We start from the raw sequence: 18052 nt of genomic DNA on the forward strand, positions 1-18052 counted from the left end.
AAAATTCCACTAGTGGAAAAAAAAAGCTAGAGGTACCCATCGAAATAAATGGGAGGCTTTTTTTCAGCGCTGAAAATTCAGCACCAAATAAAGCGCCATTTTCCTCCGTGTGAATGGACCCTTACATTTCTGCAAATAGTTTCACTATTATAAGAGTCTGCACTGCACATTACAAATGGAGAAGAAAACTACATTTCTTCAAAAAAAAATATATATATATATATATATATATATATATATATATATATATATATATATATATATATATAGTGTTTCTGTTATAAATTTCTATCCATTTTTCGGGATAGTTCTCTTGAGGGCAGTATATTCACAGCTCAGAGTCATCTGGTCAAGTGTATAGGAACTTTAAGCAGACGGTGAATAAATGCTTTTAGACAAGTCCTTTTATATTCCTTTTAAGATGTGTATCACTGATACAAGGATCACCCATCCCAGACCCTCACTTCATAAAGTATATGGTGAGGCCTTTGCTTTTTCTGAGACTAAAGGGTCACACCATATGATATTTGGTTATTATTGGTATTTTTGAGTTTATAACAGAAATTTGAAGGGTTTTGATGTATTTGATTTTGTAGTTTTCTTGTAATTTAGTTGCAGAGAAGAAGCAGGATTATTTTTCTTATAGAGTTTTCTTTAAGGCGCTGACATTAGACACTTTGATCAGTTCATTGTGTGATCAGTCAGTACTTTGACCTCAGGATAAGACTGACACAAATGTCTCCTACACGCCCAACACATGCTTGCATTCAGTTTCTATGCACGTACTCTGTGTTGCTTAAGACCAGGATGAAATAAAGGTACTTTACTATATGGTAAAATAACAGGTGAGAGGTGTGTTATCTGCTGTCGGCTAGGTGTGACGTGCATCCTGACGAAATATGCAAATCTAAATATATCAGATTATATGACAGAACTAGTGGATGAAGACTGCTTTGCTGTGGAGACCTAGACTTACGGTTGTTCATTCCTTTTTTCTGTCTAGTGTTGAAGGAGAAGTCCCTGGAAGTGAGACAGGAGCTTCTCTAGACGGCTCATCGGGCTACCACCAAGGAGCCATAACACACAGCTCATCTATAAGTCCTGACCAGTACGACCATCCTTCTTACGGGATTTATTCTGTGTCCCCTGGACAGCGCTCACGAAGGCCAAAACTACAGCATTCCACCTCTATTCTACGGAAACAGGCTGAGGAGGAGGCTATCAAACGCTCCAGATCACTCTCCGAGAGCTATGAACTGTCTTCAGACTTACAGGACAAGCAGGTAATGCTGATTCTTGCTGATTTGCTTGGTTTATGGGAGTAAGGCTTTTATAGCAAATGCTGTCTATTCACTGACTACAGTTGTTGTCAGTGGATGAACACATTTTTATTTAAAGGGGTTTCCACAGGTAAGACAGTTATGACATATTATCTACACCTATCTGTAAAATGAGCTTCCACCGAGCCATGCCGCCCCTCTACTTGCCTGGCCACAACCTATTTGTGAAAACTTTACGATATGGCCAGACTATACAGAAACAGCAAGACACAGAGGCTGGAGGGGGGTTATTTTTTAGATAGTTGCAGGTCTCAGAGCTGAGATATTTATGGCTTATACTGTGAATATACCATATTTCACCCTTTAAATCTACAGGCTAAATGCTTGTATAGACCTGGTCGTGCTCACAGCTGAGAGGTGGTTACAATTGCATCAAGTCCTTGCACGGTATATGTGTTAGGCTGGTTTTACACATTGCTGATGCCTCATGGCTAAGGTGTATTGGGGATATAGCCATAAACTGATTTTCTAATGAATGCAACTGAAGACCTTTTCATTTTAATGGCTGCACTGATCTGTAAAATGGCAGATCACTGTACAGCCATTAAAAATGAAAGTGCTTCATTCTCCATGTTGGCACGGTTTTTTGCAGGATCTCTTGTGTACCTCACACAATGCATCCACAACATGTAAATTCAGCATAAGGCCAGGGCCTCGTGTTGCAAATACATGGCGTATTGGCCACGCCGGAAACACTGCGGCTAAAAACATTGCATATTACCGTACCTGCAAAGCTAATCCCATCCACACATTGCAGAAAAATATTTGCAGTGCCCAATTTCAACAACATTTGCGTCTTTTTTTTTTTTTTTTGTAGATTGTAAGCCCCACATAGGGCTCACAATGTACATTTTATCCTATCAGTATGTTTTTGAAATATGGGAGGAAATCCACGCAAACACGGGGAGAACATACAAACTCTTTGCAGATGTTGTCCATGGCAGGATTTGAACCCAGGACTCCAGCACTGCAAGGCTACAGTGCTAACCACTGAGCCACCATGTTACCCCTATAACATTTGCGTCTATTTAAATTGCTGCGTGTCAATGATACTTACAGAAATTTCTGCAGATATAGCAGAGATTAACATATGCCTTCAATAACTATCAGCTGAGAACTCGGTTGACAACTATTTCTCCCTTCTCTTGGCTCAGCCGAGTGTGCATGTCTTCTGAATGCCTGGAGGAGAAAGGGGTGGATTCAGTTTTTTTGTTTTTTTTCCCCTAGCACTTCTTTTTTACCTATGACTCCTGTTGGGGAAGACTCAATACATCAAATACACATTAGCTCTTGAAAAGTTCAGAAATATGCAGTATTAGTATACATGATCAAGTTTAGGATCCTTGTCACAGGATAGGGGATGAACGTTTGATCACTGGGGTCCTACTACTAGGACCCTTGCTGATCACGAGAATGGAAATCCCCCATTTGTATGCAGCTATCATTCCTTCATTTAAAGTTTTTAGGATTGAAAAAGATATCCAAGCGCTGTACTGGGCTATCTGCATCAGTTGCACAGAGACTGAATAAAGTAAGTCTCCCTATTGCACACAACTGTTGCTCCATTCAGACAGGGAACAATGGAACCATGGTCTGTTTGATGGGGCCCCAAGTGAAGAGACACTTATTAACTACTCTGTGGATAGATGATAAGCTGATACCATGGGGCAAGCCCTTGTTATGGTTGAGTTCCAGGAGCAAATATCAGCAAAAGCAGAATCTGGCTGCTAACAGAGAGCAGTAGAATAATCTATTTAAATCCAGTACTCCACTGCGAGATAGGCCCAGACCCCCAAACAACAGCTGCAGTACCAGTGCCAGCCGCTAGGCCACATAGACTGTGCTGAGTTTGGGGATCCAAGTTCTCGCCACCAGAAACCGTATAGGAAATAAACGATCCACTATCTGAAATAAAACCAGAACCACTATAAGCTTCCAGGGCATATCAGGAACAGGAGAATAAATGGCCAGGCAAATGGTTAATACCAGAGGCAGAATCAGGAGACAAACTGGATATCTAACACAAAGCCAAGGTTCAGTTCAGAGCAATAAGGCAGAATCAGTCAAACAAACAACCAGAAACCAGCCGAGGGTCAGAAAAGCAATCCAATAGACCCGATCCAGGTTCAGAGCCAAACTATAATACTAAATCAGCAGGCACTTGGTTCAGGAGAGAGCGGTCGTCTACAGGTCTCCTCAACTGCTAAGTGGACAAGCCCAGGAAACGTCTGAAATTGCAGAAGCTTCTCAGGTTGACATGGTAACCTTAAAGGTATAGCAGCTGAATTGAGAATCCTGAACCTCTTTCTAGAGGTTATGCAACAATTCCATTATACCACATACGCTAGGTTCACACCTGCGTTTGGGTCTCTGTTCTGTGGTTTCCGTCTTCTGCATGCAGAAACCGGACACAGAGTACTGCATGTCCGACTCTGTGTCCGGATTTAAAAAAACGGTTTCGCGGCGGAGAGCATAAAACGCTCACCGCCGCTCACGGCCAGACAGCTTTCAAACCTATTCAAATGAATGGGTGAGAAAGAGTCCTGCAGCTTTCCGTCTCCTGCCTCTGTTTTGTGCAGGAAATCTGCAGAACAGAGACCGGGCGCAGATGTGTACAAGCCCTGACTTTTCATTTACGTGTCCAGTATTTCATTGTATTAATAACATGGTTTTTTTGCAATATGTATTTTTATAACGCTAATCTGACAACAATGTTGGCATTTCCGAGACCCTATAATATAAGCAGTGGGATTTGTTCACATTTCACTTACTTCTGGACCAGACTACTGATGGTTGTGGAAGTGAAATATAGTTGTGAAGACGTGAGATTATGACTGTTCAGTTAACTAGTAACCACTAGTAATAACTTACAGCAAGAATCCAAAACATTTAGCACTCCAGGTTTTGTAAACTACAGCTACCAGTAGGCACACTTACTCTTCTATTCTTGGAAATCCCATGGAAGTGAATGAAGCATGCTGGGAGTTGTAGTTTCCTGACAGCTGGTATGCTAAAGGTTACTAATGCCTGGAGTAGTCAATTTATGTTTGGGGGGGGGGGGGTGTCTGTAAATACTTTAATGAATAAAACAGTTAGGACACTTCTATGTCTATTACAATATCATGACAATCACTTTTTGTTTCTTTCTGAAGGTGGAGATGCTGGAGCGCAAATATGGAGGCCGTCTCATAACCAGACATGCTGCCCGCACTATCCAAACTGCCTTCCGGCAATATCAGATGAACAAGAATTTCGAGAGGCTTCGAAGTTCCATGTCAGAAAACCGCATGTCAAGACGGATTGTATTGTCCAATATGAGAATGCAGTTCTCCTTTGAAGGACCAGAGAAAGTCCATAGTTCCTATTTTGAAGGAAAGCAGGTGTCCCTGTCAAACGATGGCTCAAAACTAGGGCACCGTATGGTGCCATCTGATTGTGGGGATCTTAGTGAGCAGACATCACTGAAATCTCCTGCCGCGTCCAGCGACTTTGCTGATGCTATCACAGAACTAGAAGATGCTTTTTCCAGACAAGTCAAGTCACTTGCAGAATCTATCGATGATGCTTTAAATTGTCGTAGTTTACATGCAGATGAAGTCCAAGCATCTGAACAAGTGAGAAGTCGAGAATTAGAAAGAAGTAGTCAGATGAAGCCAGCACATAACCTCGACCACAGGAAACTTGATGAAATGACAGCATCTTATAGTGATGTTACCCTCTATATTGATGAGGAAGAGCTCTCCCCTCCTCTTCCTCTTTCTCAGTCGGTGGACAGACCGTCCAGCACAGAATCTGACTTGAGACTCAGATCAATGAACTCTTCTCAAGAGTACTGGTCAATGACTCATAAGGACGATAAGTTGGATACAGATACTAGTTGTCGGAGCACTCCATCACTGGACTGCCAGGACCATCGCTCACGAATAGACCACCTCCCTTTGCTTACCATTGAGCCTCCAAGTGACAGTTCAGTAGACCTTAGTGATCGTTCTGAAAGAGGATCTATAAAAAGGCAGAACGTCTATGAAAGAGCCATTCACAGTCAACAAGGAAGCCCCAAACATATTTCCCATATCCCAACCAAAATAATACCTAGGGAAGATGAACAAAGCCGCCACAGGCCAAGGCCTATCGATGCACAGTTGATAATAAATGGCACTGTAAACCGACAGAGTAAATCGGAATCTGATTATTCGGACGGCGACAATGACAGCATAAATAGCACTTCTAATTCCAATGATACCATAAACTGCAGCTCAGAGTCTTCCAGAGACAGTATACGGGAGCAGACCCTGAGCAAACAGACCTACCATAAAGAGACCCGCAACAGCTGGGACTCACCTGCATTCAGTAATGATGTGATCAGGAAAAGACATTACAGGATCGGGCTCAACCTATTCAATAAGTGAGTACAATGGTGACGTGAATTCTAAATAATGTGGTATCTTCTAGGCTCACTCAGGCAGATTTATTATTCTTTTTTACTTCTGTTCTGTATTCGCCACTTCCCCCAAAAGACGGAATGGTGAGGACGGGCGGGGGACAGGGCCAATGGCATATTTGGCTTATTGGTGCCTCCGTTGCTGAGATATTGCTGTGTTTGTCAATATAGAAATGTTCCCTTTGGAGCAGTGACGGCATTGCCACTTATATCTTTGGAGCAATGGCAATGCATCTTATCTGCAAAGAGCTCACTTCCATATTGACAAATACAGCGATATTTTGGCCATAGAAGACGCGATTCACAAGGGGAAAATATTGTTTGATTCAGTTGACCCTGATCTAGCTATCTGGATTGGTACATTGAGTTCTGGTAACAGACTTCCTTTAAGATACAACAGTGCACGTCTCAATTTAGGGTACAATTCTGCCATGAAGTGAGAGAACTAATGTGGTGTAAACGTGAAATCGGCAATCGTATGATGTACAAGATTTATTATCCAGCAATAGCCACTATCATAAATCTGCTGCAATTTCCAGACAGCCCCGTGTACGCAATCAACCTATTAATAAATGTGGGCCAGTGTGTTATCTGAACACTTAAAGGGGTTGTCACTGGCTCAATCTATGCAGCCCAATAGATCATAATCCTGAGAACCCCCTTTAAATTAACACTTTGAACAGACCAAATATGTTCGGATATTTATTTATGTGGCTTATATTGCGCCAAAATATTCTGCAGCGCTTTACAGATATTGTCACAATCTAAATTTCCTATGAGCATGTCTTTATGATTTATAGGAACGCTCTTACTGTCACAGGGATTCAAAGTACAATACCTTGTTATGCACCACCTCTAGGCCCTGTACTGGGAACAATACAGTATATTCGCTTTGTTCAGAGTGTTTACATGGAGAAGGAAATAACCACACATACATAGTTGAGATTTCATGCAACCTCTTTTGTTAAAGAGCTGCAAGTTTCTATCTACCTGCAAGTTATGGGACAGGTGACAGTAAGAGAAAAATCTCATGTTCCCTGTGTCCTGACTGGCCCGTGCATACTTTGTATACTCATAGGTGTGAGAGCCATAGTTACTCAGGGTGTATATGTATGTTCATAGTAAAGACAATGTCAACAATGAGATACTGAGCAACTTTTATTCATGTTATCTATACTCTTGTGAAGGGATATTTACAGGGCTTATTTAGAGCTTGCCGATATGAGGGGACAAAGTGGACAAATAATCTCAACCGATATCTGTTGACCTGAATGGGAGACCTTAAGTTATAATATAATGACAATAAAGTTGTACGGGGGATATTGTCACTCCTTAGGGAGAGACCACCATATAGGTGTGTGGAGACTTGTTAAGCCTTTAGCACTCCACTTTGCAAGGAACTATGGGAAGAATATGCAAATCCGCCTTCCATGATGTAATTAGGAAGACAGTTGCTGCCTCATTGTTGCAAACCAATAGAGGGCGCTCACTGGAATGTGCAAGCCTGTCTTAAGACAGGATTCCAGTGAAATAACCCAATAATGGCTGCTCCCTTTAGCCTCATGCCCGACCTTCCAAGAGGCTTTTGTTTAGCAATGACGCTGGGATTATTACCAGGTTATAGTCTCTCAATCGAGGACAGCTGTTTCGATCTGGTTGGATCTCATCAGCCCGATGTAGAGAGGACTATAACCTGGTAGAGGTGAGAGGCTTAGACAGGGTTCGGGGGATATTGTCACTCCTTAGGGAGAGACCACCAATAAAGTTGTATTCACACATCCTAATCTGAGACAGACTTACGGGCACTTTGTCTGTCAAAATCCATTGAAGGCCCCATATAGCGTCCCACAGTAAAAAAAGTGCTGCAGGTAAAACAGCGGCAGCAACACATCACTGTTTTTCCCACATCAGTTGTCACAGAACGTTTGCAGAGGTTTTGGCTTCAGTTATACCGATAGGGAGACCACTGGTGTTTCCATAGGTATAGTTGACGTGCCACGCTGGTATTGGAAACGACATTGTGTCTGCTGCATGTGTTTTACAGTAGTGTGGGGATGGGATGTGCTAGAATCCCATCCATGACATGGTGACTGTAAAACACTCAGTTTTTTCTGCTTCGGCCACATTGCGGTGTTTACGCCACATAGGCCCCTACCTAAATTCAGCATACAGTCCTGATCCCATGCATGGAAATGTGGTTTCCACAACCAGGTTCACATTCTTAGGTAAATTCCCAGGCGTTTTCCCCCACTGTCCAGGTAGCGTTCTCCTGCAGATCCTCAACAGTGCAAACTGCACATGTACAGCAGAAAACCAAGGGCCAGTCTTAGATTTTTGTTGTGGAAAATAGACATCTTAAAAATTCTAATGTGTGAACATACCCTAATATTTTATTAAAGAGGTTATTCATAATTTAAAAACATGGTTATTTTCCCTTAGAAAGGGCTCTGCTGCCTATTCCCAAACACCGATATTGCAGGATAACCCCTTTACGTTCTATATTCACTGCAAATAATATCATTTTCTTATAGTTGGTTATATATGTTCCCATTATTATTAATCATTGGATTTCCTTCCACTAGGATACGCTATAACATAAAGGGGTATTCTCGTCACTAGTTACCCCCTATATATGGGGTAACATGCAGAACGGTATGGGTCCAACCACTGATTCCCATTGGAATAAATGTAGCTAACATTCTTGTGACTGGTGGGATTCCCAGTAGTCGGACCCCACCAATCAGCAAGTAATCTCCTATTTTGAGGATAGGGGGTAACTTGTGAGAGGAATACCCCTTTAGGTAATACCTCTTAGGTAGCTGTCAGTTGAACAGTTACTATCTCTTCTTCCTATACATGCACATTTGTCTATGACATTTGTCACCGCCAAGTACCTGTAATGAAAGACATATCATCCTTGGGAACTATGGATCGAAGATGCTAAAATTCAACATTCATAACCCTTCTTTCCCCCACTTTCTGCCATCGGGGAGAGCCAGGACACTTCTGCCCCCATACACATTAAATGGTTTGCCAGTCCCATGAAAATCAGGCCTTTCTGCTGATATTAATCTAATGTATATGACCTGCTTCACTGACTAGTGAGGGTATAACCTTGCCAATGCCATTGATCGGTGCTTGTTAGGGTATGTTTACATGGAATCGGCCTTAAAAACGCCCCCCAACACTTCTGTTTATTTCAATAGGAGTCAGTAGCAAATTTTTTCCTCTAGTTTACTTATTTATCTAGAAGAAAAAAGAAGTACCATGGCCTATCTTATTGCAAAGCCTATTGAAATGAATGGGAGAAAGAAAAAAAAAAACACTAGCATGTTTTTGCAGTGTTTTTTTTTTTCTACCTCCCATTCATTTCAGTGGGATTTTCAAGGCTGAAGGTATAAGGTTATGTACTAGGACACTAATGCCCATTTTTACGTCTGCATGCTTCCCATTCTGTAAATTATTTAGACATTGAGTCAAGTTAACATAAGGAAACCTGGTGAATGCCATGAGTTGTAAGAAACCTCTAGTAAGTCTTAAAGCTCCCTCTGCATTCACATCTCCTCCTAAGCTCAATGTACGAAGCGTACGTCTTACCTGAGGATGACAACACCAATTAGACCTCAGCAAGGCAGGACGCTTAAAGAGGATCTTCACCATCTGCTCTTGTCATATTACCCAGCAGCCTCACCCCCGGTCACTTCAGGCTCACATCGAACCATCCTTTCTCAAGAACATACTATTTTCAGTTAGATGTCGCCACAGAGGAACCTTTGTGACAGTTCAGACACAACAAATTAGCAGAATTGGAGAAGCGTCCACTCCACCCTGCCATTAGTGCAACAGATCTGGAGACGGCCATTTTGTTCTGATATTATAAAAGACCTGATTGAGTTTTCTATTCATTGCAATGAGATTATGTTAACATCTAAGGAAAAAATATCATCTGGCAAAAGTGAAGCACATGTACAATAGACTCTTTTAGAAACATGGCTGAAATGAATTAACTTTTACATAGTGTTAAAATCAGTCCAATAATAGTTCCCAGCAGTTTTTTCTTGCTGAGTTTGTCTCATTTTCAGAATTGTAATTAATATATGTAGTCTCTAGTGTATATGGTCATACCTTCATTTAACAGCGCACCAAGTGTTAAGCAATGGAATTGTATGTACATATTGCAATAGGGAGTCACCAGAACCCAGAATATCAACTCAGCCCTACAGATAGATAGGTTAGGGTCACTTGAAGTAAATGGTGTTTTCCCCTTGTGCATTTGGTGCCTCTGTTGTCGAGATATTAACCTTTTTTCAATATACAAATAAGCTCTTAGGCCGGGTTCACACAGGGTTTTTTGGTCTGGAACCTGAGGCGGAGGCCACCTCAGGTTCCAGTCCAAAATACGGGTAACTGCAACTGGATGCAACTCAGGTTCGGATTAGGCCCAAATGAATGGGCCTAGTTGGGAGGAGGGAGGGTCTTCAGGCGGAATCGTGAGGCGACTCAGCATGAAGAATGAGCATGTCCATTCTTTTTTCCGGGAAATGGAATAAACAGCTCCCGGAAAAAAGAACTGACCGGATCCCATTGATTTCAATGTGAGACGTCTTTTTGGTCAGGATTTTGAGGCGAATACGGCCTCAAAATTCTGACTGAAATACCCCGTGTGAACTCAGCCTTAAGGGCAATAAGGGTGTTACCCTTGCAAAAAATTAAGCAGCTACGCCCTCATTGCTCCAAATAGCTAATTTGCTGCTTGACAAAAATGATGATACACCGCAAAGGAGGCAGCCATTCACATGGGGAAAGCACTGTTTGATTCAGGTAACCCGAACCTATCTGTCTGAAGGGCTGGGCTGATATGCTGGTTCTGTAACAGACTCCATTCAACTAGTTAAATTGGTTGTTCGGGATAAACGTTTTTATATGAGGCTGGGGAAGGTGAAAAAAAAATACTCACCTGCCCCCCATGCCCCAGTATCTTCCAGCGTGGTCCGGCCGGTGTCTTGTTATAGTGGGAGTCCATGTCACACGTGACCGCTGAGGCCAATCAGTGGTAAAGGACACAGAACATCAGTAGTGATGCTGATAGTCCTTTCCGCTAGAAGTCATGCGATTATGACTTCTACCGGATAAAGACACCAAAGAAACAGGACTGGACCACGCTTGGAGACACTGGAGCCCCAAGGACAAGTAATAGTATTTTTGTTTGTTTGTTTGTTTTTTCACCTTCTCCAATCGCATATTAAAAAAAAAAAACGTTTATCATGGACAACCCCTTTAACATAACTATCTGGTTCAGAATAAAAAAAAAATCACAATAAATGCATTATTAATAGTTAAAATATGTGGTGTGCTAATTTGTAATATTTGTGGTGCCGTCCCTCTTCCAATTTTTTGGTGCTGTTCCAGTTCCAATTTCATTACTGCAAAATGGCCACCATCTTCTCAGACTAGTCTATGCACTCTGTACTTTCGTAGTCTGAGACATTCCCCCTGCCCCCTGCATTTGTCCCGTGATGTCATGGAGAAATTGTAGCGCAGCCCCTATGTTGCCTTCTTCCTATAGTAAAAGTTAAATGTTGGTTCTTCTACATTATTTTTGGCATTGGATGAAAGGCATAACATCCTTCTGTAGGGTTTCCGTCCATATTTCCTGTGCTTCGAGATCACGCTGAAACCTTCTGGACATGAAGCAGTTTTATCTGGAAACAAAAGCCTTTAATCTTCACTTAGTCGTTCTCACTAGTGATATTGGCCTCCGCATAGATGTGGATGTGTGTAGGTCACCTTGTCCTGCAAATCAATTGTTTTAAGATCTAGGAATTCAATTTTACTTATGTAGCTTCTGGAAAGAAACCATCCAGAAATAAATGTTGGTAAATAAAGGGTCTGCGGTATAAAGTGAGAACATGAAGTGTAAAGGTGGCCATGGGCATTAGATGAACGTCTGCTGAACTTACCAATTTTGGCGGAACTGACCATCTAATAAGTACAGGGGATGTCCCAACTCTCCCCTGATGGCAAATGCTGGGTGAATGAAGGATTGGATATGTTAGATTTCAACATCTTGACACAACAAAAACTCATTTCCCTAAATATCTTCCTTTAGGCCCGCATTCATTTAAAATATACGGGCAGCTTTATGTTATACTCGGAGCAGAGTGTTTGCCATTTCTGACGCTTGTATAATATGTGAAATTAGGAAAAAACAAGACGTTATTTACTTATAGTTGATTGACTAATTATAAGCAGGATGCTGATTGGTGTTTGCATCAATGCTGAGACTACCTGCTGCGAGAGGGGCAGACTCAGTGAAAGTTAATTTCTGGTCTCAGACTTGTAGTAGTAGGAAGCAGTCATATTAAAGGGTTTATTAGAGTTATAAGACACTGTGACTAAATGCAGGGAAAATAATGTAAATAACAAATGCGCTGTGCTCCTCCTCACTGGGCTATGTTTATATGGCGGCAGCAGTGAGGTGACTGTATACACAAATCACGGCTGCAGCTGCTTACTGGTCTCGGTAGTCCCATGCCATACATACTGTGGAGGCCGGTGACTGGCTGATACACTGGTTAGTCTAGGTTTCTTTATTATTTTAACTGTTTTCATGCATTTGCCCTCAATTTCTAATCTAATATAATGTGAAGAGCCTCCCACCATAGTCTTGTTAGTAGTTTCTAATGCTTACCAACCCAGCCCTGCAGATAGATAGGTTAGGTGTGTTTTCCCTACCAAATCGCTGCCAACATATCACTGTTTTTATACGAAAATTCACGAGTTATTTGGAAAATTGGGGGTGTCGCTTTTGCTCGAAAGATATAAGTGACAATGCTTAGGAGTTAAGTTTTTGCAGTAAAGAAATCTTCAGCTATTTTTTTTTCCGTCTACCCTGCATGTCATTTTTTGGGAAAGTAGAATAGCTGAATATTCTGCATAAACAATACAATATCTGCTTCATCTTAGACATTGTAAATTTAATAGAATTTTATTTGTGGATTATGAGAAAAACGTAAAAATGTAAAATTAGGTTTTCATCCCATCTACGTCGTTCCAGTTACAATGTATTGACACTGAATTGATGGATTTCTTTGTTCCCATAGGAAACCCGAAAAGGGGATCCAGTATCTCATTGAGCGGGGCTTTGTACCAGACACCCCAGTTGGAGTGGCTCATTTTCTCTTGCAGAGAAAGGGACTCAGCCGGCAAATGATTGGAGAGTTTCTGGGTAACCGGCAGAAACAATTCAACAGAGACGTCCTTGAGTGAGTAAATTCATCATTACGTACTATACAGTTTTTTCTTGTTTGTGACTCTTGTAATATTTTAAGAGTAATATGTAAGTCTTGATTCAGACTGAGTTTTTTACGCTAATTCCAACACAAAAAAACTATCAAGTCTGGAAATGTATGTCCCATTATGGAAACTGTACAGTGTATCCTATATATTTACCATATATACTATTAGGTTGAATTGCCCACAGGTTATATATACTACTCAGGGTTAAAAAGTCGCTTAAAAGTTGCGAAGAGGAATAATGGTGTCACAGAAAAATGTAAATGTGAACTGTGTGTTAGACCATTTCATCCAGATACATATGGTGTCCTTATAATTCATGATCTGCAGGTTAACCACATCTCTGTAGACCAAGATAGAGATTTGATTTGTAATTGGATAGAAAAGAAAAATTGCTGAGTGACATTTTTAAGCCTCCAATATAGAAAGTAATGGTTGCATTGAGCTCTGCTGCAGGTGATCCCTGCTCGTCCAACAAAATGGAAATGGAGCGCAAAAGTTTCAAGCAAGTTTTTAAAGACATGCAGGAGTTCATTTGGCAGTGGTCGATCAATCAGGGGCATGACTAGTAACCATGGGGCCCATAGCAAATCCTCTAATGGGGCCCACTTTACTATTACAACCTTAAAGAGAACCTTTCATGTCCTCAGGCACATGCGGTGTAATATACCGCTAGAAAGCTGACAGTGCGCTGAATTCAGTGCACTATCGGCTTTCCCGTTCTGTGCCTCCGCTGAAGAGCTATCGGTGCCGTGACTGTAGCTCTTCAGTGTCAGAAGGGTGTTTTTGACAGTCTGTCAGGAATGCCCCTCCTCACAGTAGTGTCTATTGCGCTGTACTGTCAGAGGGGGACGTTCCTCACCACTCAGCGTCATTTCTTATCTCCTATGACTAGGAATCTAACAGGCAGAATCTTTCTTCTCACATCTGCCATTGCAGGAGAGTCTGCACACCCCCATACATTACATGGTCAACCTTCCCACTAATACTAGCCTCTTACTGTGAACCAGATACCTCTGTCTGACCCAAGTAACATAACATTATTGTCTAAATTTGTCCCAGCAAAGTTGTCATGTTCACTCGATGCTTATCTAATAGTATGGCTGGCTGTGTGTATGGTGACTATATTCACAATTCTCACTGTCATAGCCTTGAGTAAATGACCCGCACCACCCCGTATGAAATGAATGATATGTACAGATCTCCTGACTGTGCAGTCCTTATACATAAGCCTGATATGCATTTTATATAGCTATAACCCTGCATTTAAGCCAAAGTAGATTTTCTGACAGGTTTGAGGATGCTTTGGGAGTAATAGCCCTTAGTGAGGATATGATGGCCTTGTACAGCTGTCTTAGCCTTCACGGAAAGAATTGATATAGCCGAATAAAGTACCAAGTATTCTCTTTATGGTGTTCATTAACAGGAAAGCCACGTGATGGATGTTATCTGTGAGAGTTCCCAGAGTCGTTGGAATCCATCCATGACCACTGGCTCCACTTTACTTGTCAGTGCAGGCTCATTGGCCTTACCGCTTTGCAGGGGCACACATTTCATATGTCCTATTCTATATTCATTTCATATAGAAGTATTTCTCCAGTATTGATATCTTATCCTTAGGATAGGTCATCAATAGTAAAATCTCAGAAAATAGTTGACATGTTTTGCAGAATGTCCAAGAGATTCCAAGAAAAGGGGGACCTCTCTTGTACCTCTGTAATATACGAAATCCTGGGCACCCAATATCTATAAAATTGTCCTTCCCTCCACTCTTCACTTGTGGGCGCTGCTAAGGACGCTGCTTTTACATTGGACGTGGTCTCTGTACTGGGCTCTTCTACCATCTTTATAAATGGAATCTGGTCTTCTTGAATGGGGCCTCTGCTTTGGGGTCAGTAAAATTACAGGGTCTAGTCTGTGGTGTATAAAAATGGGACTCTGGCCCGTGGTCTTTATAAATGAGGGGTCTTCTGTGGATTCTGTTTAAAGGGGCTCTATCACTAGGAAAAGTCATTTTTAACTAATCACACCTTTACATAGCCCTTAGAAAGTCTATTTCACACCTACCTTTTGTATGTAGATTGCCTCAGTGGTTTCTGAATAAGTCCATTTATATTCATATGCTAATTAGACTAGTGCACGATAGATGGTGCACACCTCTCTGCTGTTTTCTATGGGAGACTGCTGCTGCTGGGGCTGCTGCTGCCTCGCTTCCTGTTTGCTTCACACACATAGGAGATAATAGGAGAGAGGAGGCTGCTGGGAACTTCCTGAGCTGGCTGGAGGCTCATTAGTATATGAATAAAAACTGACTTATTCAGACACCACTGAGGCAATCTACATACTATAGATAAGTGTGGCATAGACTTTCTAAAGCCTATGCAAGCATGTGATTAGATAAAAATGACTTTTTCCAGTGATAGAGCCCCTTTAAAGGGGTTCTGCATTTCTCTTGTGGGTTTATATTTATTTTGGGAGTCTGATCTGGGGGTCTGCATTTATTTTGGGATCTATTTAGGATGTGATCTTTGTTTGTTTAAGGTGTCTGCTATGTGGTCTGTATTAATTTAGGGGGGTCTGTATTCATTTGGGATGTAATGAAGGGGCCACAGGTGATTCAGATTCTGTGGAATTGGGAATATGTTCTATATAAATGACAGGGACTTATGGGCCACCCTTTTGTAGAGGTGTACCCGTTTTACAGCTGTTCTAGCCCTTTAAATTACACTAATTTGATGAGCCAGGTATTCAGTTTATGAAACAGAGAGATCAGGATGAACTGTATTGTTCTTCCAGATGGTACAATGCTGTAGTGTGCTGTGTGCAACTAGTAACATGACGTCATTCTTAAAAAAAAATATGTGACCTCCCCATCAATAAGCAATATTGCATCTGTGGCCGTTTACTGAAGGTGCCTCCTGGAATAGATCTTCAGTTAGTACAACTCCTCTTGTCTTGGCATTAGTGTTAAATGGCTTTTTGGCGGGGACCAGTCTGCTGCAGGCTCATTCTGCAGTAACCACTGGGACCCGGGAACAATCTAATTACCGCGTCACTTTGGGAACAGAACTAATTTATACAAACTGCAATCCCTTCCCAATCCAACCCCAAGGTGCACCCGTGTGTCCTGCTGGGCCTCTACCTCCAGCACACAGGCGTTCTCTTTTACCTGCTATTTCTTCCAGTTCTGTGAGATTGGGTTAATCACTTCTTTGTCGTCCATAGTTTCCTGACAAATACTGTATAACATCTGAAGCCATCTAGTAGTTCTGTAACTCCGTTATTTAATGTGTGTTTTATGTCTTTTGTGTGGCTGTGACAAAAGACAGGATAGAGTGTAGCAATACTTTATGTATGGAGCAATGAGACTGCAAGTTCTCAAAGTTAAAGTGTTTGTCCAATTTAGAAAACCCGTTTTTTAATACCCTATAAGAAAAATTTAGAGTTAATGGGGAACAAAGGGCCTCTGTTCAGGATCTTCATCTCTTTGTCAAAGAAGAGACTGGGTACAAAGAGAGGAGGACTTATCTTGTCCTGTGTTAGATATTTATTTGAATGGAAACTATGTAATGCTTAAAGGGATCCTATAAGTTAAACACTTTTTTTCTGGTTGACATGTAGGAATAGCTGTAGGAAAGGCTATTCTTCTCCTACCTTTAGATGTCTTCTCCGGGCCACCGTTCGCTTTAAATCTCGGTTTTCGTCGGTGTGTGCAAATGAGTTCCTTCACAGAACTGGGGCGGGCCCCAGAGCTCAACAGCACTGAGGGCATCCCCAATGGTGCGAGAGAACTCTTCAGCGACGCCTCCATCTTCTTCAGGAACGGGGTCTTGACACGTCTTCTTCCGGGGGATGGCTTCAAACTTCTAGGACTCGAGCCTAGGGCAAAGCTGACTGCGCATGCCCGCCGGCCACAAGAAAATGGCTGCTTACAATATTGTGGCCAATACCTGAGGCCTAGAATTTTGAAGCCAACCCCCCGAAGAAGACTCGCCAAGACTCTGTTCCTGAAGACGATGGAGGGGGTGCTGGACAGTTCTCTCACAGCATTGGGGATGCCCCCAGTGCTGCTTGAAAGCTAGGGCCTACCCCCAGTGCTGTCAGAGAACTCATTTGCATACCGGTGAAAACCAGGATTTCAAGCGAACGGCGGCGTGGAGAAGACATCTAAAGGTAGGAGACGAATAGCCTTTCTTAAGGCTATTCCTACGTGTCAACCAGAAAAAAAAATGTGTTTAAATGATAGGATCCCTTTAAGTTCCCCAGTGGTGGCGCTGCAGTGTAGGTAAACATGTACTGTCAGTTTTCCTTACAGATTACGGTCGATCACTGTCGTTTCTAGAAGAGGGGACATTTTGTGATCATTGTATTGTTAAGAGACCTGTCTGTCAAGTTGTCCAAAATGGTGAACCTACTTAAGGCTGAAGCCCCATATTGTGGAAAAGCAGCTTTTTCATTGCAGATTTTGCTGAAGTTTTTGGTTCCAAACCAGTTGTGACTACAGAAGGAATGGAAACTACATAGGAAGGTCTTATTTTTCCACAATGTCTGGTTTTAGCCTATAAGACATAGCTTTAAAGCTAAGGCCTCATTTTATGGAGGTACAGGGTTTTTGTTGCAGATTTCGCTTCATTTTTTGAGGAAAAGCAAGGACTGGATTGCAGAAGGTAAGAGTATAAACACTAGATATTTCCCATTCCTTTTGTAGCCAATCTGGGCTTTGGCTTTTCTGCAAAATTTGCAACAAAAAAAGCTGTATTTCCGTAACATGGGGCCTCAGCCTCAAGATGTTTATTGGCAGATACCATAACTCAGCATATATGTTATGGATGCACTGACACGTGAACTGAATAACATCATCAGAACATCTTATGATTGCCTGAGATGAGATAAATTTGGCAGCATGTAATCAGTCAATTCTTGAAGTTGTGCTGGAAGCAGGAAAAATGGGCAAGCGTGAGGATCTGAGGATCTT

The 18052-nt window shown here is 41.8% G+C and overlaps 1 protein-coding gene across 15 annotated transcripts in view; it reads left to right on the forward strand.

Annotated features, from left to right (window-relative positions):
* The window catches only part of IQSEC1 (IQ motif and Sec7 domain ArfGEF 1), a 468208-nt gene that overhangs the window by 414128 nt on the left and 36028 nt on the right, over positions 1 to 18052 (forward strand). For all 15 annotated transcript variants that reach the window (XR_012717459.1, XM_075286934.1, XM_075286933.1 and 12 more), the window contains 3 exons: positions 1004 to 1283; positions 4493 to 5745; positions 12885 to 13046. Coding sequence is in view for 14 of the 15 variants with exons in the window: in XM_075286934.1 (XP_075143035.1) it covers positions 1004 to 1283; positions 4493 to 5745; positions 12885 to 13046 (1695 nt within the window). In the remaining variant the exon portion in view is untranslated. The remainder of the gene's footprint in view (positions 1 to 1003; positions 1284 to 4492; positions 5746 to 12884; positions 13047 to 18052) is intronic.

The sequence above is a fragment of the Leptodactylus fuscus genome, chromosome 9 (assembly GCF_031893055.1).
Source record: "Leptodactylus fuscus isolate aLepFus1 chromosome 9, aLepFus1.hap2, whole genome shotgun sequence".
NCBI classification, from domain to species: domain Eukaryota; kingdom Metazoa; phylum Chordata; class Amphibia; order Anura; family Leptodactylidae; genus Leptodactylus; species Leptodactylus fuscus.